This window comes from Lepidochelys kempii, chromosome 1 (assembly GCF_965140265.1).
Source record: "Lepidochelys kempii isolate rLepKem1 chromosome 1, rLepKem1.hap2, whole genome shotgun sequence".
NCBI lineage: Eukaryota > Metazoa > Chordata > Testudines > Cheloniidae > Lepidochelys > Lepidochelys kempii.
The window spans coordinates 232,110,916-232,133,708 of NC_133256.1; the positions used below are offsets into that span (position 1 = coordinate 232,110,916).

The 22,793-nt window shown below is 41.6% G+C and overlaps 1 protein-coding gene across 4 annotated transcripts in view; it reads left to right on the top strand.

Moving 5' to 3' along the window:
• Positions 1 to 869: 869 nt before the first annotated feature.
• The window catches only part of ETNK1 (ethanolamine kinase 1), a 60,312-nt gene continuing 38,388 nt past the window's right edge, over positions 870 to 22,793 (top strand). The window contains exons 1-3 of one of the 4 annotated variants that reach the window (XM_073318298.1): positions 1,114 to 1,202; positions 2,351 to 2,470; positions 3,382 to 3,484. Coding sequence is in view for 1 of the 4 variants with exons in the window: in XM_073318290.1 (XP_073174391.1) it covers positions 1,047 to 1,202 (156 nt within the window). In the remaining 3 variants the exon portion in view is untranslated. Of the gene's footprint in view, positions 1,203 to 2,350; positions 2,471 to 3,381; positions 3,485 to 22,793 lie in introns of all 4 variants that reach the window. The other 3 variants (XM_073318307.1, XM_073318315.1, XM_073318290.1) reach the window with 3 other exon arrangements.

The following is a 22,793-nucleotide window of genomic DNA, read 5'->3' on the forward strand; positions in this document are numbered from 1 at the left end:
AGAATGGGGGGGGAAGATGCAGTCAGGGAGGAGTGGGGAAGGAAAGATGCAGTCAGGGAGATTTGGGGGAGGGAGGGGGAGAAGGGGAGGGAGAAGATGCAGCCAGGGAGATTGGGGGAGGGGGAGGGAGTGGGGAAGGGAAGAGGCAGCCAGGGAGATGCGGGGAGGGAGATGGGGAAGGGAAGAGGCAGCCAGGGAGATGGGGGGAGGGGGAGGGAGTGGGGAAGGGAAGAGGCAGCCAGGGAGATGGGGGGAGGGAGTGGGGGAGGGAAGATGCAGCCAGGGAGATTGGGGGAGGGGGAGGGAGTGGGGGAGGGAAGAGGCAGCCAGGGAGATGGGGGGAGGGAGTGGGGGAGGGAAGAGGCAGCCAGGGAGATGGGGGGAGGGGGAGGGAGTGGGGAAGGGAAGAGGCAGCCAGGGAGATGGGGGGAGGGAGTGGGGGAGGGAAGATGCAGCCAGGGAGATTGGGGGAGGGGGAGGGAGTGGGGAAGGGAAGAGGCAGCCAGGGAGATGCGGGGAGGGAGATGGGGAAGGGAAGAGGCAGCCAGGGAGATGGGGGGAGGGGGAGGGAGTGGGGAAGGGAAGAGGCAGCCAGGGAGATGGGGGGAGGGAGTGGGGGAGGGAAGAGGCAGCCAGGGAGATGGGGGGAGGGGGAGGGAGTGGGGAAGGGAAGAGGCAGCCAGGGAGATGGGGGGAGGGAGTGGGGGAGGGAAGAGGCAGCCAGGGAGATGGGGGAGCCGCCGGACGCAGCAGCAGCAGCCGGGCGATGGCTCTGGGCGGCAGTGTCAGGCGGGGAGCGCTGCGTGCGGCCCGGGCGGGGCAGGAGGGGGCCGCTGCAGCCCAGGGAGCCGACCCCGCCCACCACTTTCCCAGGCTGCCCCGCGCCGTAGACGGAGCTGGGGGAGGTGGAGCCGCAGCCGCTGTAGCGGGACCAAAGTGGAAATTTCCCCCACCAGCAGCAGCAGCCGCCCCAGGGGCAGGTTTCGCCGCCCAGAGAGTCACGAGACGCCGCCGCCGCCGGACCCAGCGCCGCCCGCCCGCCCGCCATGGCCAACTACATCCACGTGCCGCCCGGCTCCCCCGAGGTGCCCAAGCTGGACATCGCCCTGAGCGACGTGGATGGGCCCGGCTGCCGCGACGGAGCCCTGCAGCTGCTGCGTCGCCTGCGGCCCCACTGGAGCCCCGAGGATGTGACGCTGCAGGTAGCGGCCGGGGGGCCCGGTCCCAGGCTGGGCGGCCATTGGGGGGCGCGGGGAATCCCCCCCACCGGGCCTGGGGCTGAGTCCCGTTTGCCAGGGAGCCCGGCCGTGTGGGTGCAGCGCTGACCCCTTCCCGGCCCCTCCCCACCCGTTCCTGGCGCCCCAGCTTCTCCCTCCCCATTAGCCCCCAGCTTCTCCCCCTCAGAATCAGCCCCAGCCCCCCCCGATCCTCCCCTTAAATTAGCCCCCAGCTCCTCCCCCCACAAACAGTCCGCCCGACCAGCTCCGATCCTCCCCAGCCCCCCCGATCGCCGCCCCCATAGGACCATTTCCTGGCAGAGGGGTTTTTTTTTTTTTCCTGCTTTCTCCCCCTTAGACCGTCTTCCAGGCGTCGCGTTTAAAAGGCCCATCCGGTGTGCGTGGCTCGGTCCCTGGTGCGTGCGGGGCTTTAATAAAGGAGGGGCCCTGCGGGGAAAGGCCCCGGCCTGCAACGCTTGTTCTGTGCAAAGCCTCGTATCGTGGGGGCGTGGGTGAGCGAGTGCCGGCTCCGCGGGGCCCCGCAGCGTGGGCAAGGAGGAGGCCGCTTATCTGCGGCCTGGCTGCTTATCAGCCAGGGCCCAAGACCCCCTCCTCCGTCGCTGAGCCGCAGGCAGGATGTAGCGAACGCCACCATTTGCCAACTCCGTCTCCCTTCACAGGCTTTCAGTTTCAGTACACTTCAGAATAAACTGCAGGTTGGACTGATACTGAAAGGTTTCTGTGTGTTGCCTCAATACTGGTTATCTCACCCTTTTGATAAGTGGATGGGTATGGTCCCTATTTGATGTAATTAAAACTCGGTTACTAATTGAGCCTACTAGCCTCTTTCCTAATTCTGGATTCAAAAAATTCATTTTTTGCCTGTTGTTAGTTAGATGGCCTTTGCTCGTAGGTATGACACATCATTTGTCTGCGGCCAGCTAATCTTACTGAAGCTTACGCTTCTAGAATATACTTAATCTAGCCTCAGGAGTTTACTGGAAATTTGTTTTAACTCTCTCTGCCTCTGTGGTTGCTAATTGCAGCCTGAATATATTACAGCATTTATAATACACATTTTCAAATCGTAGTTTCCAAATGTTGTTAATGTGTGGAAATTGTCTCCATTTTAGTGACACTCTCCAAGAAAACCAGATGCAAGAATAAATCTCAGTAAAAGCTGACTGCTCTGTAGCAATGGATCTTAATTCAACTGAAATAATTGTAAATTACTCAAGAAGGGAATAAATTTGGTAAACATGCATTATATCAGATAGTATCAATGGTAAATTTAAGATCAATGTATAACAGATATACTTGTTGAAAATAACTATAGTGGAGGTGCAGGCAATATCAAAGTTAGTTTTTGCTTAAAGAACAGTTAGTTAATAGTTACAGTGGTTCTTCTAGGTTATTGCTTCCTGGGATAAATGCACTCACAACAACATGGCATGCTTATTCCAGGAGTGGAGATCCGCATGGGCAATTTTAAAAGATTTAAAAAACCCTTTCCGTTTCATTAAATCCTTGTGCAGTGCAACATGTTTTGGTCAGTTGTGCAAGAAACAACTCTCAGGTTTTTAAGAATGGAAGAGAAAATTGTTACAGTTCCTTATTTTGCTTTCGTTATTTTTGGGTTGAATTTTAAGAAAAATATTCTGTTGAGGATATTTTTGTTCTTGCCAACGATCGTCATCGTAGCTTGTTGCTCCAAAACTTCAGCCAAGACATGATGGTATCACTTATTTCAAACACTTATCTTCAGGAGTACAGGATGTTGACGGGGCAGTGCGTCAGGCAATGTTCAAGTGTTTGCCAAGGCTGTCCACGTTCACATTTGGGGCCATTCCTCAGCTTCCAGTTGGTCATATTGTGACCAGTCTTTGCCACCCCAGCTCTCTCTCAGTTTAGAGTACACCAGTATGTTCGTACAATGTCAGTGCCTGGGGGAAGGTGGGGGAGTTCTAAAGGAACCAAGTTCTCCAAGATAATCAATATTCCCCTTCAGTTTGTTACGCTGTAACTTTCCACAGTGGTATTTTGGGGTAAGAGGTTTTCAGAGGCAAAGATCTTTCTGGATTTCAGCCTCTTGGGTGGTAGAATGTGTCCATACAGTGGATGTCTTAGATCATGCACTTGTTTTTGTCTCTCCTTTTTACTGAAGGCATCCCACCTCACTGATGGTGCTGCAGTCCCCTCGAGGCAGCATAGCAACTGTGTGGGAGTCAGTTTCAAAGTCCCTGTGATGATCCTACAGGATCCATTGAGTTCAGTATCAATTTTGTATGTATGGCTGGAGCATGAGCATACTGGGGCACAGTACTCTGCAGTTGAGTAACACAGGGTGAGACTGGTTGCTCAGACTTTTTGGGGGTCAGCTCCTCTTTTTTTTATTAGCTAGTTTTTTGCAGTACACAACTCACTTTCTCCTTTAGCTTCTTGATGCTCTTTGAGTGTCAGCATTCAGTCTGATGTGACCCCAAGGTACACCAGATACTCATAGTGCTCAAGGATTGTTCCATCCCATGATATCTGAAGTTTTTGCATGGCCTGAGGGTTTTTCATGTGAAAGGTGCACACTTGGGGCTTGCTAAGATTGGCATTCAGGAACCATGTGTGATAATATTTTCCAAGTACGCTCAGAGAGCCAATTAGAATGCGCTCAGTGTCCTCAAATCTTTCTGATTGCTTGATGATACAGAGATCTGCATAAATGAATCTTCGCATGTTGAGAGAATTCTGTGTAAACATTAAACAGCAAGGCTGATAGAACCATGGGGCAATCCATTCCGGTGAGCAGGCTGTTGACTTTTTTGACCACCCACCTCAACCAAAAAAGTCCATCCTCAAGCAGGGAGGAGATGACCTGGACCATCTTGCTGTTTCTCAGAGTTCTTGCCAATTTCAGTAGTTATGCACCATGGTTCACAGTTTCATCAGCAGCTGACAGATAAACAAGAATCTAAACCATTTTAGATGTATTGAGCTAGGTTTGACAGGTTTCAGAGTAACAGCCGTGTCAGTCTGTATTCACAAAAAGAAATATATAAATTTATAAATTGGTTAGTCTCTAAGGTGCCACAAGTACTCCTTTTCTTTTTGAGCTAGGTTTGCAACTTTGCCATAGCATGAATATCCTAGGGAAAAGCCAGCTTGGGCATCAGTCAGCTACCTTTCCACTATTGGTGCTATTCTACCCATTATAATTCTCTCATATGGCTTGTAGGTTGAGCAATATATGGATGTCGGGTGGTAGCTCTTTGCAGAGTTAAGGTTTTTATGTGATTTAAGTAGTGCAGCCACTTGTCTGCTCCACAGCCTGGGTATCTGCATTGTCTCCATGCAAGAATTAAAGAAGACAAGCAGCCACTTCTATATTCCTGTGCCAAAGTAATAATAATTAGACACACCATCAAGTCCAGTTGCTTTTCCACATTTCAGTTTCATGTATTTGTTTTCTTGCACAGGAGAACAAGTATATGAAACTGAAACCTTATTGCTTAAGGGCTGACCCTTTTTCTTGGTAACATTTTAGTGCTGTTTATAGCAGTGGAACATCACAGTCATAATTCTGGCTCTGTTCCAAGATGTGAGTTCACAAAATGAAACCCCCTGAAGACTGATGCTTGGTTCTTTTGAGCATGGACATACTATAACTAAAATAATAAATATATATTTAGACAACTAGAAAAATTGCTCTAGGAAACTAATGGAAATTATTTTTCAACCAAGTAGAAAAGTCTTGGTCTTAAAAATAGGTATGCAGATTTTGTCATTTTGTTCTTCAGTGCCTTTGAGCAACTGAAGAACTTTATTCATACTGAGATTCCTTCAGTCACCATTTTCTTTTGCTGTCTAGTATATTTTTAAAATGTTGCACACAAGTAACAGTAGAAGCGAGAATGCGCATACAAACTTCCGCTTCAAAGATCAGTGCAGTGGGGTGCTAGAGCAAAACAGATTTTGAGAGAAAAGTCTGCAGTAGCTTTCCTGGGACACAAGAGAGAGAAGGACCCACATCTAGCAAAGAAATAAAAGCTGGAGATATATATTCAGTGGAATAGAGATTTGACTAGTCTGAAATGTAGTAGGGCTGTGACAGAGGAGCCTAGGAACTTGCTGAGGTGTGGACCGAACTAGTCAGTAGTGTGAGTTTCCTCATAATTGAACTCTACATCTAGCCACCTTTGCTCTTTATATTCATACAGTCAGCATAGTGTGTTGGAAGGTTAAAAAGTCCAAAGTTTAACTTAGTAAATTTACTAAATTTTACTTGCAAGAACATAATGTGAAGTGGGCAAAACCATTCCAAGTTACTTAGTGTGTCTTCCAGTTGCCTTGCGTTTTAGAATAGTCTGCTGCTTAAACATTCCATCATTTAAGATTTGTAATAAGTTGTATTTTTAAATAGTATATTTAAGTGTGTCCATTTAAAATTATTTTTTCTAAATAGAATTGTTAGCTTAACATTTGGGCAAAGGAGGAAAATTCTTTAACCCAGTAGTTCTCAAACTTTTGTACTAGTGACCCCTTTCACACAGCTAGCCTCTGAGTGCAATCCCCCCTTATAAATTAAAAACACTTCAAAAAAATATTTAACACTGTTATAAATGCTGGAGGTGAAGTGGGGTTTGGTGTGGAGGCTGACAGCACACAAATCACCCTTCCCCCCTGTAATAACCTCATGACCCCCAATTTGAAAACCACTGCTTAACCATTTGTATGCTTTTACTGTAATGCTTCAGAATGATTGCTTAATTTTATCAGAAAGCCTAGTGATCAGTATTGCATAATACAGAATTGGTTCCGAAATAAGAAATAAGCAATACAGAATGATTATTTCGTGTCCCTATCCACACACAGGGAAGAATTCCAAAGTAAATGATCAAACTGCCTCTTTCTGCCAGCAGTTGTGTGGAAAGACAAAATCCTCTTCTACCTAAAGATTTTTCTTCGTGTAGTTGTTGTTTAAATCTGACAAGAAGAGTGGCACCAGGGAAAAAGCTAGGAGCAGTATAGAACTGTTTCTGTTTTTACCTCCAAATGCTTAAGAATGCTGTTCGTCTTCCTTCATTGGCCTTGGTTACAATAATCCAAAGCAATGTCATTAAAATGTATGCTGCTTGAGCCAAATTCTCTTCTGTTCTACTGGTCTAACAGCAGATTTTGGTCTTCCTTGTTTCATTCAGAAGTTGGCTGCAATCAGTATTAAGAATGAAACTATAGACTGTTTTCTAAAAGCTGATAATTTGATAATGACTTCATAAGGAAACTTTGAAGTTTCACTTGTCTGGTATTAACTTTTCACCTCCTAGACTTTGTGCATTGTGGTCATGTGTGAGTGAGTGAATCTTGCCACTTTCCTTTAAGTTCTTGAACGTCTTCAGCTGTTTGGTCACTCCCTTATTAGTAATGAGAAAACCTTTGTCACTGGTTTTGGTGGCCTATGTAATGATGGTAATCTCATCTGCTTTCCAGGTGTCCCACCACAAGTGGAATCCTTGTTACCAATCTTGACAAGAGACCAAGGATAGAATAGGTACAGGAGACTGATCGACCTCCTTAGCTCAGGATGGATCATGGGTCTATTCCAATATGGAAATTCCACTTGCTCTTCTGACAAATGCCAACTCAAAATCCCCATAATGCACCTTGTCAAAGACCTGTGCCATAAGTATTGGATTGTTTCATAACAGGGATGCCTTAGATGATTTAATTGATTATTTTACCTTTGTTACCACCACTCAGTTTAACATTCTGGGGCAGAGGGTAGCTCCCCCTGTATCTGTCCACCATTTCTCTTTTTCAGTGCAGTGTCCCCCATGTCTCCAGCATAGGGTGGAGAGGATGTCAATGAAAGCCTCTTCTGTATCCTCTAACAGCAAGCATTAATTAATGTAAACCAAAATGATGGATTTATTTACACATTTTTTTTGTTTAGATTTACATGATACCTGATACACTTATCTAAGGCCCTAAGCACTTGTATCATGAAGTCATCAGCACTTTCCTCTAGATCTTCTTGAAAGCACCTGTCTTAGATCTCTTCCAGATTTTAGGGATCTGCCACTTACTTCGTAGAGCTACCCTTTCCCCCCCTACCCTATGTTTGATTACTTGTATTCATCAGTATCTTGCTTTTTTAAGCTTGACAGTATGCACAAGAATATAATTCTTGTATTGAAGGTACCAAGTACAACCACCTAAGCCAGGACTGTGCTAGTAAGATTCCTATTTTGTTGTTGAAATAACTTTTTAATTTCTATTTTATACCCCATACCACCTGGACTCCTATTCCTCCTTGTTCTCTTCCCTCGCCCATGGGCTTGATTGTCTTTCTTGATTTGGGCCACTACTTCCTTTCCTTGATTGTCTTCATCTGTGTTCCTTTTCTGTTCTGGAGCTTTCCTGGTGCATGTTATGGTTATTGTCTGGCTTCAGATTTTAAGTGTTTTGCTTGTGGCTAAACTATTTTGAACTTTCTTCTATTAAAGAGGCTTATTCTGAAGTTTAAAACGTAGAATGGGGACAGCATAGTGTGTGTGTGTGTATATTAGGGCTGTTGATTAATCAGTTAACTCACAATTAACTCAAAAATTGGGATTTTTTTAATCACACTGTTAAACAATAGAATACCAATTGAAATTTATTAAATATTTTTGATGTTTTTCTACATTTTCATATATATTTTATTCTGTGTTGTAATTGAAATCGAAGTGTATATTTTTATTACAAATATTTGCACTGTAAAAATGATGAACAAAAGAAATAGTATTTTTCAATTCACCTCATACAAGTACTGTAGTGCAATATTTGTTGTGAAAGTGCAATTTACAACCGTAGATTTTTGTTTTGTTACATAACTGCATTCCAAAAAACAAATTAATGTAAAACTTCAGCGCCTACAAGTCCACTGAGTCCTACTTCTTGTTCAGCCAGTCACAAAGACAGATAAGTTTGTTTACATTTACAGGAGATAATGCTGCCCTCTTCTTATTTACAGTGTCGCCAGAAAGTGACAACACGCATTTATATTGTGCGTTTGTAGCTGGCATTGTAAGGTATTTACGTGCCAGATATGCTAAACATTCTTATGCCCATTCATGCTTCGGTCACCATTCCAGAGGACATGCTTCCATGCTGATGACGCCTGTTAAAAAAAATGTGCTAATTAAATTTGTGACTGAACACCTTGGGGGAGAATTGTATATCCCCTGCTTTGTTTTACCCATTTCTGCCATATATTCCATGTTCTAGCAGTCTCGGATGATGACCCAGCACATGTTCATTTTAAGAACACTTTCGCTGAAGTTTTGACAAAACAGAAAGAATATATCAATGTGAGATTTCTAAAGATAGCTACAGCACTCAAGCCAAGATTTAACAATCTGAAATGCCTTCCAAAATCTGAGGGATGAGGTGTGGAGCATGCTTTCAGAAGTCTTGAAAGAGCAACACTCCAATGTGGAAACTACAGAACCCAAACCACCAAAAAGAAAATCAACCTTCCGCTGGTGGCATCTTACTCAGATAATGAAAATGAACATGTCGTTCCGCACTGCTTTTGATTGTTATTGAGCAGAACCCATCATCACATGGATGCATGTCCTCTAGAATGGTGGTTGAAGCATGAAGGGACATATGAATAAATAGCATCTGGCACATAAATATCTTGCGATACCAGCTCCAACCGTGCCATGAGAACGCCTGTTCTCACTTTCAGGTGATGTTCTAAACAAGAAGCGGGCTGCATTATCTCCTGCAAAGGTAAACAAACTTGTTTGTCTTAGCAATTGGCTGAACAAGAAGTAGGACTTAATGGACTTGTCGGCACTGAAGTTTTACCTTGTTTTGTTTTTGAGTGCAGTTTTTTGTACATAATTCTGCATTTGTAAGTTCAACTTTCATAATAAAGAGATTGCACTACAGTACTTGTATTAGGTGAATTGAAAAATACTATTTTGTTTTTTACAGTGCAAATACTTGTAATTAATTAAAAAATAAAGTGAGCACTGTACACTTTGTATTCTGTTGTAATTGAAATCAATATATCTGAAAATGTAGAAAACATCTAAAAATATTTAAATAAATGGAATTCTGTGATTGTTTAACAGTGTGATTAATCACGATTAATTTTTTTAATTGTTTGGCAGCCCGTATATAGAGTAAAAAAAAATTAAAGGCTTTTTAATTTTAATTTTTCATGAGTGTGTATCAATGAAATACTAAAACGTTTTAAACAGCTTGCAATATGATATTAAGTATGTTTTGTCTTGATTGTTGGTAATATTTTTGGTCTTGTCCCTTGCAGTGCATTTGAAGATCTGCTGATGTCTCCTGGGAAATCTAAACTCTAAATAGCAACATTTCTACTAATGCATCATATTTCCCATTTTATTACTATTAAGAACATTTTTATGAGAACAAATTATTGTAGGCTAAGTGTTCATCAGTGTGTCCATCACCTGAAGTCATAATCAGGGATCCTATTTTTTTGTGATTTAACACACACACACACACCCACACACCAATTTGTCTTATAAAGCATAAAAATCCATGTTTTTCCACACTTAAAATGAAACGCTGAGTTTCGGTTTCCTTAGTCACAATATATATACTGATATCAGTTGAACACAATGTTTTATTGATATATTTACAATTTTAAGCAAGTTCAAAGTCTGCCAGTGCCATCAATCATTATAATAAAATTAATAGAATGATCCAGACCCAGTACATTGTTTTTTGTTGTTGTCGATGGCCATGCTGTTGTAGCCTCCTTGTTTTCGTTAGTTTTCATTCAGTTTAGTGCTTTCCATGTGTTCTACAGTTGTCTGCCTTCAAACATAGTCTACAGAACAGCATATTACCATCAACATGAAATTTGACCGCACCAAACTCAGTGACATGGTCTTTAGGGGTGATTTTAAAAAATATTATTCCTTTTATCTTTTTTACAGTGCAAATGTTTGTAATAAAAATAATATAAAGTGAGCACTGTACACGTATTCTGTGTTGTAATTGAAATCAATATATATGAAAACTTAGAAAAACATCAAAATATTTATATAAATTTAAATTATTCTGTTTAATAGTGCAATTAATTGTGACTATTTTTTAATCTAGTTAATTTGTTTTGCGTTGCTCGCATGCATTAACTGAGATTATTGGCAGCCCTAATGTTTTTATTTTTTCACAAAAAATAAAAACCAAAGATTTTCTGTAAAAACACAAATGCCATGTTTTTTCCACGGCAGACTTATTTCTAGAATCCCTAGTCAGAATCCTCTTCTTGGCAGCACAGTTAGTTGCTGTGGAGGAATTTGATATTGCTTACAGAAGGACTGTGACTTGCTTCAGGAACTTAAATATCACAGTGATGGCTGCCTTCAAATACTTTTGATAAAGATGACTGAAGAAAAATGGAGAAGAAAATAGAAAACATGTCAATCATCTCTAAATAGAATGTTTTTTCATGAAGCACTGGTGACAGAAGGTGTGCTCTAAATGACACACCCATGGTAGCATCTTGTTTATGCAACAAATGATCTCTTTCAGGCTGAGTTGGCATATACGTTCTGATCAGCTGACAATGCTTGAATACCTTAATTAAAAAAACTGCATAATATGACCAGATGGAGCAGCAACTGTACACATGCCCTGTAGTCTCAGTGAAGTAAACAGCCATATCAGGATGTACATTCCTAGACCATTACTGTGTACCTTGGGTGTATTATATTTTACAAGGACTTTGGCCCTGTGCACTGATGGTTCACTCACACATGGCTTAGTATTATAAAAATTACAAAACATGGTTTGTTGCACTGTAGCTTAAATTCACAAGTTTTTTGTTTTTTTTTACATTACTGTATCAGGAAAAATAAGTTCTAGAAACATTGACACCTTCATATTTTTAGTTTTTTTTTTTTTTTTTTTTTGAGCTGTGCTTTAATGTTAATCTATGCCTTATATAAGGAGAGGATCTAGAATAGGGGTGGGCAAACTTTTTTGCTCAAGGGCCAGATCTTGGTATGGAAATTGTATGGCTGGCCATGAATACTCATGAAATTGGGGGTGGGGGTGCGGGTGAGGGCTCCGGCTGGGGGTACAGGCTGTGGAGTGGGGCCAGAAACGAGTTCAGGGTTAGGTGTGGGGTGGGGCTGGGGATGAGGGGTTGGGGATGCTCTGGGCTGGACCAACGGGTTCAGAGGGCAGGAGGGGGATCAGGGCTGAGGCAGGGGGTTCTGGCACGGGAGGGGGTTGGATGCAGGCTCCTGGCAGCGCTTACCTCAAGCAGTTCCCAGAAGCAGCAGCATGTCCCGTCTCCAGCCCCTACCCGGGGGGGGAACATGCCTCTGCTTCTGGGAGCCGCACAGAGCCATGGCACACATGAAGCAGGGCAAGTCCCAGATCCCACTCCCTGGCGAGAACTGTTGCCAGGGATAAAGGAAAGAAAAGGAAATAACCACATGGAATTGAGGAGCATGAAGAGTAGCTAAAAATGATTTTTCACTAATCTGGTTTAGGAAACTGATTCTTCTAAAAGAAGAAGGTTGTTTAAAAGGATCAGAGTTCTTTCATTTCATTGTTGGGTTTGAACGTTTTAGGTTTGGGCTTTGAGCAAGGTGGTATAGTCTGCATCAAAGGACTCTAGCCCATTCCTACCACAGAAATAAAAATAAATGTTATAAAGGGCTAAACTAACTTTTAAACAAATTAAAAGAAAACAGTCTTAAAATTAAGCTTTCGTGAGCTACAGCTCACTTCATCGGATGCATGAAGTGGAGAGCTTCATGCATCCGATGAAGTGAGCTATAGCTCACGAAAGCTTATGCTCAAATAAATTGGTTAGTCTCTCAGGTGCCACAAGTACTCCTTTTCTTTTTGCGAATACAGACTAACATGGCTGCTACTCTGAAACCAGTCTTAAAATTGAAGAAATTTTCCCTGTTGATTAGGTTCCAGCCATACATTCACTGTTCTGACAGCAAAAAGGCCTGAAGAGCCTTTTGAAGTGTGGTTTTGGGTGATACTGGTCAAATGTTATATTCTAATATGAAGTAAATTGGTGGTCTTAATCAAATTTCTATTATGTAAGCATCCACATGGCAAAAACTTCCAGTTGTTATTGGACCTTTGTTTGGCAGCCTGAAGAGGGACAAAGATTGAAATAACTACCCTTTCATCCTTAGGAGTGTGGTCCTTCTAGACAAAGACTGAGCAATTCTTGTGGGGTGAGATTGGGGAAAAGAACAAATAACATGCCCTAGGAACACACTAGATATGGTTCCTAATCCTGGTTCAGTCACTGTTGATGTCTATGATAGCTTTTTTTTTTTTTTTAATTAAATAAATCCCCCCTCCACCCTATTTTGGCAAATCCACCTTATAGAAACCTTAGACAACTGAGCTAGTTTTTGCTACAAGCAGAAAACTGTCTAAATTCAATAGAGGAATGTAACAGGGTGCACCTCCACTCCTGGCTTCTTGCAATGCAGAAACTTCACAGACTCCACTTGTTGTACATTCACAGTGCCATTTAGTTGAGTTCCCTCCACCAACACCACTACAAACAGTCTCCATACATCAGACTGTTTCTCATATCTTTTTGTGCATTTAGTCATCTTTTCAGTACCAGAGAGGAGCAGAAGTCTCTCTTCCCTGAATTCTCTGAGACTGGGCTTAGCTAGCCCTGTTCCTCTCTCCCCTTGCATTTCCTTCTTGTGTCTCTATCCTTCTGGGCTGATGGGCTAATTGACTCTTTATTTCACCCAGCCTGCCATCCTGATTATCTAATTACTTCAGTCATCTTATTTGTGGGAGAACTAATTGGTGTCCAAGTGATCTGAGTGTAGGCTCACCTGTTCACTCACTGCACGTTGTCACAAGGCAATAGTGGTGGTTTGCAGGTCTGTGCTTTAAAAAAAACCCACAAAAACATGCAGATGTAAGTCAGTTTGGAAGAGGGTTAAGTATTTCAGTTTAAGCAGTGGGATAAACCTATATACAAGACAATTTGTATATGAACTCGTATCAGTTTCTGCCAGAAAAAAAGAGAATTACACTGGTGCAACTTTCCATTGTAGACAAAGTATTGATTGCTGCATTATCAAAGGTCCTGACCCAAATGAGTGGTGGTAGTTGCAGTGACATGTTAGTGCAGGAAATTTAGTAGGCCTAGAATTTGGGAGTGCTGCAAGAACTGTTTTCAGATAACTAACGTTGAACATTGGAGGTTGTTTGACAGGATCCCATACTTACACTTAAACGGACTACTCCATTTACCCTCTCCTAGCTGCTTCTCTCTTTACCCTTTCTGGAGGATGAGTGGTGGTTTTGCCAGAGGGAGTGAAGGACATGAAGTAGGTATTTCAAAATCAATAGGGCACTAACTTTAAAATTACACTTTTATCTGAAAAAAGAAAAGGAGGACTTGTGGCACCTTAGAGACTAACAAATTTATTTGAGCATAAGCTTTCGTGAGCTACAACTCACTTCATCGGATGCATTCAGTGGAAAATACATTATCGGAAATGTTCTACGTACTATTATGTATGAATGAGAAATGCTTGTTTAAATTGTGGTTTTGATAACTTTGTGTAGTCATTTTCTTTTCTGTTTGTACAAGTCTTTTCATATAGTAACTGGAGAGAGATCTTTAATAAAAAAATTTAAAAAATTGAAAGCAAAAATACTAACAGGAGGACTTTGGGACAAGTCAGTCAATATATCCACTACACATGGTCTCAAACATACCTTCTGTTCTGTGTACAACTTGAATGATTTTTGACCCATATGTTAAAGCTTGTACACTTGAATGCTGGAATTCTGCCTTCTTCATTTTGCTATACTTCAGTACGGGAGGATCTTGTAATAATTTCAGAATAGTAAAAATGTTTCCAATTGATGTTCCGAAAATGGAAAGAATGTGAAAACATGGTTATAGACTTTGTATGTAAAACTGTTATGTTTTATCTCAATACAGAATAATAGTTAATATAATGTATGGTTAGTATCATTAATATGGTTCCCCTGATTAAAAAGGTTAAATTTTAACTGAAGACAATATTGATTTACAAATTAAGCATTCCATTTGTTGTTTGGTGCTTTATTCTTAATGAATTACATTGGATGTGAGGGGGAGAGGAGGAAGTGGTACTTCAGTCAATCTCTACCCATAATCCCAATGTTTCTGTTCAATTGCTCAGCAGTGCAGCTGTTAAACCTAAAAATTGTTTAAATGTTAAAAGTTAAAGATAGAGGGGAATATTTTCAAAATGGCCTAAGGGTTGGATCCAAAAATAGACTTAAGTACCTAACTGCCACTTTAGGCCTCTAAGTCCAACATTTAGATGCCAGTGAGGTCCACAAACCCATGCTCAACTGCTGCCTTACCCTGGAGGTGCCTAAATTCTCCAGGTGACAAAGCTTCCATTGGTGGGCATGCACAAAACCATTTAAGTCTTGACACTGCTGAACTGCTTAGCATCCTAGCTCAGGTCTAAGATGGGCAAGATCGTCAAACAAAGCATTCCTCTGCATATCTCACTTGTGGGGCCTTCACACAAAGGACAGCTAGGGGTGACGAGATTAGAATTTTCTGTGTGGGTGCGGCTGGGAAGGAGGGGTCTCGTCTCAGCATACTCATCATCCCAGTGGTTAGGGCACTTACTTGGGATGTGGGAGACCTGTTTTCAGATTCCCACTCTGCTTTGGTTTGGAGCATGGACTTGAGTTTGTGTCTCCCATATCCCAGATGAGTGCTCTAACCTCCAGGTTATTGGGTATTCTGATGTTCGTCTCTCTGGCTCTTCTTCTTCCGCTATTCATTGGACCAAAGAGAGGGAGCATGTGTGACTCTATATCCTGGTTGTTAGGTAGTCACCCAGGTTGTAGGAGACTCAAGTTTATATTCTCGCTCCAAATCTGGCATAGTGGGGATTTGAAAACAGGTCTCCTGCATTCCGAGTGAGTGTCTTGACCATTAGGTTAGTGGCTATACTCGGGTGGAGGTCTGTTCTTTTTCTGAGATAGGCACCCGAGCAGAGATAAGTGCCTTACTCCAGCCTGGAATTAGGTGCTTTATGGCTTTTTCAGGGGTGGGGCGTAGGCCCCACCCTTCTCAGAATTTCCTAGTCACTAGCTTACGTGGGTCCTCATTCAGCATGCCGGCTTCCATGAATCCCGTTCTTAGGCACCATACTCTCCCCATGCATTGTATAGGGAACCTGAGCACCTACCCCAGGGCTGAAAATTCCACTGGGTGGCAAGGCATCTGAAAATTAGGCGTTACGATGCTTAGCATTGCACCTAAGCACCTTTGTGGTTCTAACCCTAAGTGGTTTAAGCTCATAAATCCCAACTTTACCCATAGTCAACTTGAAGAGTAGGTCTAGAAGGGTTATGTGATCTGGATTTACCCAAGAGTAAAATAATAAGAAGGGAGTTAAAGTCAAATTAGTGTCTGAATAGAAACATGAAAACAAAAGCTAGAGAAGAACCTTAATCTAAGAGTTTTTCTTCAAGCACCACAGAATGTGCAATATAGATAAAGGATGCAGGGATTAATAGGAACTGGTTCAATTTTCTGTATAATCAAGAAGAAATTAGGATTCCTCTAAATGTCTCAAATTTTAATTTATTTATGTTGCTTTGAAATATGCAATATTGGAAATATAAGCTAAAAATCAATTGAATGAAAATGATACACTGTATACTTTTAGTATGCTGAGCGCATGATTCTGCTCCCTCCTGAAGTCAATATGAATGTTATCATTGGGAGCAGGGTGTAGGCGCTATGTTGTTTGCCATTAATTTTATGTAATCTTGTGCAATCGTGTATAGGCCTGGACATTTGTTCACACATATTTTCATCTTTTGGAGTCTGCAGCCAGCCAATTATTTCCTCCTATGTCACCTACAGTCCTCTAAAGTTGGCATCAGAATATGGCCCAGAAGGGCTGACAATTTTTCCACTGGGGATCTCCCTAGTGCTTCTAAATTCATTTTCTGTGTTTTGGGGTTTACAACCCAGAAGCATGCAAAAACTAGTCCTTTCAGTGACCGCTAAAAACAGACTTCACTGTATATTGAAAGTTAAGATTGTTTTCAGTTAAATAAAATACTGCGGTCAGTGGAGTAGAGTTTGTTTCTATGGCTTGTACTGAAATTCCTTGATTTTGTGCTTGTAAAATCTCAACTTTAATAGTTCAGTAATAGGGTTTCCACATTTAGCACCTTGGAGTGTAGTGTAAGTGCCTGGCAGATTTGATATCAGTTATGACCTGTCAGCTTGTAGAAATATTTGAACTTGACACTTTTTTTTTTTTTTTTTTTGGTTCTGCTTGGTTCATTAAGTTTAGTGCTATATTAATGCTACAGGTAAGGCTGAGGTGACACTTCTAAAACATAATTTTTTGGGTTGCTTATAACTGTTGTGTATAATATCCTCTGGAGGGGGATGATCCAAATTTAAAGTCATCATTTTCATCTGATTTAACTCCTTGTTTGGTCCCCATTACCATAATATCTAAGAGCCTCAAATCTTTTGTATATTTATTCACAAACCACCTTTCTGAATTAGGGAAGTTATCCCCATTTTACAGATAGGGAGCTGAGGCTTAGAGAAACTGACTCACCCAGAAGCAGGGAAATGAGCCAGGTCACCAGAGTCGCACTGTAACCTGGACCATCCTTTCTCTCTTATTTAGGAGAAGATTCTTAAGAATCAAAATCAGACACCATCTTATTTACAGATATCATGATTATGTAGTAAGATTGCTTCTGGCATAAACAAAAGAACCTGCTCATCCATCTGTCTGACCCCTTCATGTTTAGTCAACAGCAGCATTTGCAATTGATTATGTTCTGCTAGCAGCTGAGTTGTGAATGTAATCGTTGATGGACCACGGGAATAGGTGTGGACTGAAACACAGTACTATATTTAAAAAACGTATTGTGAATTAATTCCTTCTGAAAGCTGCTCTGTCAACAAAAGTCTGGAGATTTAAATTTTCTAAAAATATGTTTAGCATGGACAGCAGTAATGCGAGCTTCCCTGCATTACTCTGCCCATATGCTGCAGTCGTGATCTGGAGGGACCAGTTCTAGAACAAGTAGGACATAGATTGAATTAATTGACCAGTTATGTAACAAAAAAAATCTACATTTGTAGGTTGCACTTTCATGATAAAGAGATTGTGCTACAGTACTTGTATGAGGTGAATTGAAAAATACTGTTTTTTATCATTTTTACAATGCAAATATTTGTAATAAAAATAATAATATAAAGTGAGCACTGTACACTTTGTATTCTGTGTTGTAATTGAAATGAATATATTTGAAAATGTAGGGAAAAAAATCCAAAGTGCAATTAATCACGATTACTTTTTTTGAGTTAATCACATGAGTTAACTGCAATTAAATCAGCAGCTCTACTTCGAACGCTTTTTCCCACCACATTTCTTGTGTGGTATCTTGAGCCTGCTTGTTACTATTTCCAAAAACAGTCAAAATTTATCTTGGCTTGGCCTTCAGCTGAAATTTTTAATTATTTCTCATATTGATTAAAATACTTTCAGGGATCCAGAATCTTCCTGCCAAACTATCTGCTACAGGCATCAGAACTGCATTTCATCAACTTTGTCATCTACATCAGCTTTCCTATTTCAGAATATACTTCTGGAACTTCCTTCCTGGTATTCAGGACGTTCTGTGAAGTCTTTCAACCTCATCCCACACTAGGCCATGTGTTGTCTTGATCACTCTGCATTGCTATGTAGGCCTCTGTTCCTTACATGTCTCTCCTTAGTCAGAGTCTGGTCTCTTCATTTTTGATGCCCATATCATGCTTTTCTTTGCCATGGAATTCTTTTTCCTCATTGCACCTCATTTTTAAAATGTCTCGTTTGCTTACAAATGACAGTTTTCCTTATACTATATTAGGGACACCATGATTACAGAAAGAAACTTGTATATAAAATGCATTTTGTCTACATGCACTTAATTTTTGTGTGTACTAGTTTTGCAGCCTTTAAATTTTGACTTTCATTTTATGATACAAAATAGAAAGTATTATTCAGATGGACAAGAAAATGACCTCTAAAACTGTCAAATGAGCTCTTGAGGAATGCTTTTTAAATCTAAAAGATTCCTGGTTGCAAATAATTACTTACAGCAGCATGTTACAAATAGATGCTAATAAGGACCTTGAGTGGAATATCTAAATTATCAGGTCGTAAGATCTAATTTCCTTGATGAACATAGTTTCCATTAACATTAATGAGACTTGCACTGCGGGGCGGGAATACACAGTAGGTATGAAATAATCCATGAGAAAACTATATAGCAGTTCAGAAGATTAAGGAGAGCAATATGAAGACACTGCAGCTCTTCAGCCACCTTTGTGGTTGGTCTGTCTGTCTTAATGTTAACACAGACTGTTTCCTCATGTATTGTGGAACCTTTAGGACATTCATGTGACTAAACATGCCTTTTTTAATATAGTTAAAATAGCATTATGTAATGTAATTTTTGGAATAAATCAATAGACTTAGTAGTGTTTCTGCTAATGCATACTTAAAATCTGCTGCCATGTTTTCATTCTAATTTATCCTTAATTTGCTTTTACCGGTAACATAAACAGAATGTATGCTGTTGTGTGTCACAGTTGATATCTGACTACTACAGTGTTTTGTTATCTCTTCTGATGTCCTCATGAGCTTGACCCGTGTACTTAATGCATACTGTGTGAAATGAGAAAAGCATTTAAAGATCACTTTTTATAAAATGTAGAGGTAGCAGAAGTTCCAGTGATTTGGAGAAAGGGTGGCCAACCTATGGCTCCGGAGCCACATGCGGCTCTTCAGAGGTTAATATGAGGCTCCTTGCATAGGCGCGGACTCCGGGGCTGGAGATAGAGATTCCAACTTTCCAATGTGCCGGGGGGCGCTCACTGCTCAACTCCCTGCTCTGCCCCAGGCCCTGCCCCCGCTCCATCCCTTCCGCCAAGGCACCTGCCCCTTCCCCTTCCCCGAGCCTGCCATGCCCTCACTCCTCCCCCACAGAGCCTCCTGCGCATGCGAAACAGCAGTTTGCGGCAGGTGGGAGGCACTGGGGAACCTGAAGGGGGCTGCTGACATATTACTGTGGCTCTTTGGCAATGTACATTGGTAAATTCTGGCTCCTTCTCAAGCTCAGTTTGACCACCCCTGATTTGGAGGATGATCTAGCTGTGTTCTGTGCAAAAATATAATGGGGTTCCTTTTACGGTGCATTGATTTAAATAATCAGTTTTCATCAACTTTTCCATTTATACTTCAGTTAGGATGTAAAGAAAGGTGCATTCTCATTGGTTGATAAAACCATTAAAATATGTTGATTTACAACTAAATAGAGCCTTTACACTGGATTTGTACATCTTTTTGTTACATGGGGAGGTACAACCTTATTATCTATATATATTTAAACAATTGTATAGATTAATATTTTCAGATTATTATTAATTATACCTTTTAGTATGTTAGAAAATTGTGAATTATCTATTGCTCATTTACTGGATAATTAGCAACAGCATATACAACTTAATTTTATTAAACAAAACAAGCCCTTAATGTGATATATGACCAGTTGTGCCATATTAATATAGCTTGACCTCAAAAGTTAAATGTTTTCCTTCTGATTCTTTCTTTATATAGAACACACAAAGTTTTGGATAGAGGCTTGTGGATTCAGCATATTTATTTTTTATATATATGTTTTAAGAGATTATAATAAGTTTAGGCCTTACCATAGTTTGTATTTAAATTCAGATATAATTTTAAACAGGTTTATTTTTTAAAAGAAATTTTTTTTCATTTATTTTATTTTTTATCAACCCTGATCTCTTTTTCTTCCACACACTTTCTGGTACGGGGAGAGAGAGGCTTCAGTAGGGTCTTATCCATCTCAGTGCACCAGAACAGTGTTTCTCTGTCTATTCTTTCTCTGATGTCCATTACCCTGCCAGTGCAGGATTACAGTAGACTTTCAGTGTTCGGTGGTTTTCCAGTCTGGTTGTAAACATCTCATGCTGTGATGGGTTGGATCACAGAAACCCCCTGGGGGGTTGCCACCTGATGTGCCGAGAATACTTCTGCTCCTGCTTTCCTGCCCTGTCAGCTTAGGACTTCAGTGCCCTGCCTGGTTTGAGCCAGACCCGCTAGCCTGCTGCAAATCCAGACCTGGGTCTGAACCACATCCCCTAACAGCTGCAGGCTTAATTGAAAGCAGCTTAGGAAGTGTCCTGCCTTTAGCACTCAGATGCCCCACTCCCAATGGGGTCTAAATCCGTTTTACCCTGTATACGCTTTATAAGCGATTTTATTAAATACAGAAAGTAGGATTTAAGTGGTTCCAAGTAGTAACAGACAGAACAAAAAGAAAAAGAGTACTTGTGGCACCTGAGAGGCTAAAGTGAGCCTGATGAATCGGATCGGATGAAGTGAGCTGTAGCTCACGAAAGCTTATGCTCAAATAAATTTGTTACTCTCTAAGGTGCCACAAGTACTCCTTTTCTTTTTGCGGATACAGACTAATACGGCTGCTACGCTGAAACCAGACAGAACAAAGTGAATTACCAAGCAAAATAAAATAAAACATGCAAGTCTGTGTCTAGTACGGTAATAAAACTGAATACAGATAAAATCCTCACCCCATAAGCATCTTTTTATAGACTAATCTTCTAGTCTGGGTCCAACAATCACTCAGACCCCCTGTAGTTATTGTCCTTTGTTCCAGTTTCTTTCAGGCAGGGCTTTGGAGCAGAGCCTGCGGAGCAGCTCCAGAGCAGTGGAGCTGCAGGTTTTTGCCTGGAGCTGGAGCAGAGCCGGAGCACAGCTCCAATGTCCTTTTTTCAGGTATCCTTGTGGGTGGAGAGGCTCCCTCTTTACCCAATTGAAGACACAATTGAGGGCTCTCCCAGGGGTTTAAATAGACTTTCTCTTGTGGGTGGAGACACCCCCTCTTCTCTCCTATGCAAAGTCCATCTACAAAATGGAGTTTTGGAGTTACCTGGCCAAGTCACATGTCCATGCACGACTGAGTTCCTTACCAGCCAAGCCACATTCCTGGGAAAGCCCAGATGTGGATTGACCTCTCCAAGTTCATTGTTGGCTTAAGGGCTTCTTGATTGGGCACTTACTGAGGATAAAGAAAAGGAGTACCCCCCCCCCCAGATGTTCTGGTTTAACTTGGATTTAAACTTGGAGGGTGGTCAGTTTGGATGAGCTATTACCAGCAGGAGAGTGAGTTTGTGTGTGTATGGGGGTGGGGGGGATGTGAGAGAACCTGGATTTGTGCTGGAAATGGCCCACCTTAATTATGCACATTGTAGGGAGAATGGTCACTTTGGATGAGCTATTACCAGCAGGATAGTGAGTTTGTGTGTGTGGTTTTTGGGAGGGGGGTGAGGGGGTGAGAGAACCTGGATTTGTGCAGGAAATGGCCCAACTTTATTATCATGCACATTGTGTAAAGAGTTGTCACTTTGGATGGGCTAGCACCAGCAGGAGAGTGAATTTGTGTGGGGGGGTGGAGGGTGAGAGAACCTGGATTTGTGCTGGAAATGGCCCACCTGATGATCACTTTAGATAAGCTATTACCAGCAGGACAGTGGGGTTGGAGGAGGTATTGTTTCATATTCTCTGTGTATATATAAAGTCTGCTGCAGTTTCCACGGCATGCATCCGATGAAGTGAGCTGTAGCTCACGAAAGCTCATGCTCAAATAAATTGGTTAGTCTCTAAGGTGCCACAAGTACTCCTTTTCTTTTTGCAATTTATTTGAGCATGTTTGAGGATAGATAGTCTTTTCTCAGGAAGCTGACCAACTGCTTCACTAAAAGCTATTCAGAATCAAACATGTATGCAGCCAGTATTCATAACTTTGAATACAAAAATGATACATGCATACAAATAGGATTAATAGATTCAGTAGATCATAACCTTTACAGAGATATTTGTTACATGGCAATGTAGCATAAAACACATTCTAGTTATACATAAGTATATTTCCATAAAGTCTTATGGGGGGCACTGTCACACATGCCATCTAGGTGAGAATCTTGTCAATGATCTAGCATATCTCACTGCCACAGTTTCCCTGATATTCAGCCCAAATGTCACTCTTGTTTCCATCCTGTTCTTAATTTACGCCAAAAAATTAAAAATTATGCGCAGAATATTTTAAAATTCTTCAGATTTTATTTGTCAATTCATAAATATGGCTCCAGCATGGCAGTGGGGAGCACAGGCCACTGGCTGCATTGATGTGGGAGATCACCCTGAAGCCTGCACCTCCCCCAGCACAGGGACTTGGTAGTGAGGCTGCACCCGACCCTGACACAGTGCAAGGGCTGGACCTTAGCCAGAAATACCCCAGGACCCCGCCCCTCTTCACCAGGTGTGGGTTGACAGGCTCAGCCCAGCAGGATCCAAGTATGAAGGGGCTTAGTGTGGAAAGATCCAGGTTTGGGGTGAGAGGTTTCTGTGTGTGGCAATCTGGGTGCAGGTAGCTTAGTAGGAGATCGGGATGCACAGGGGC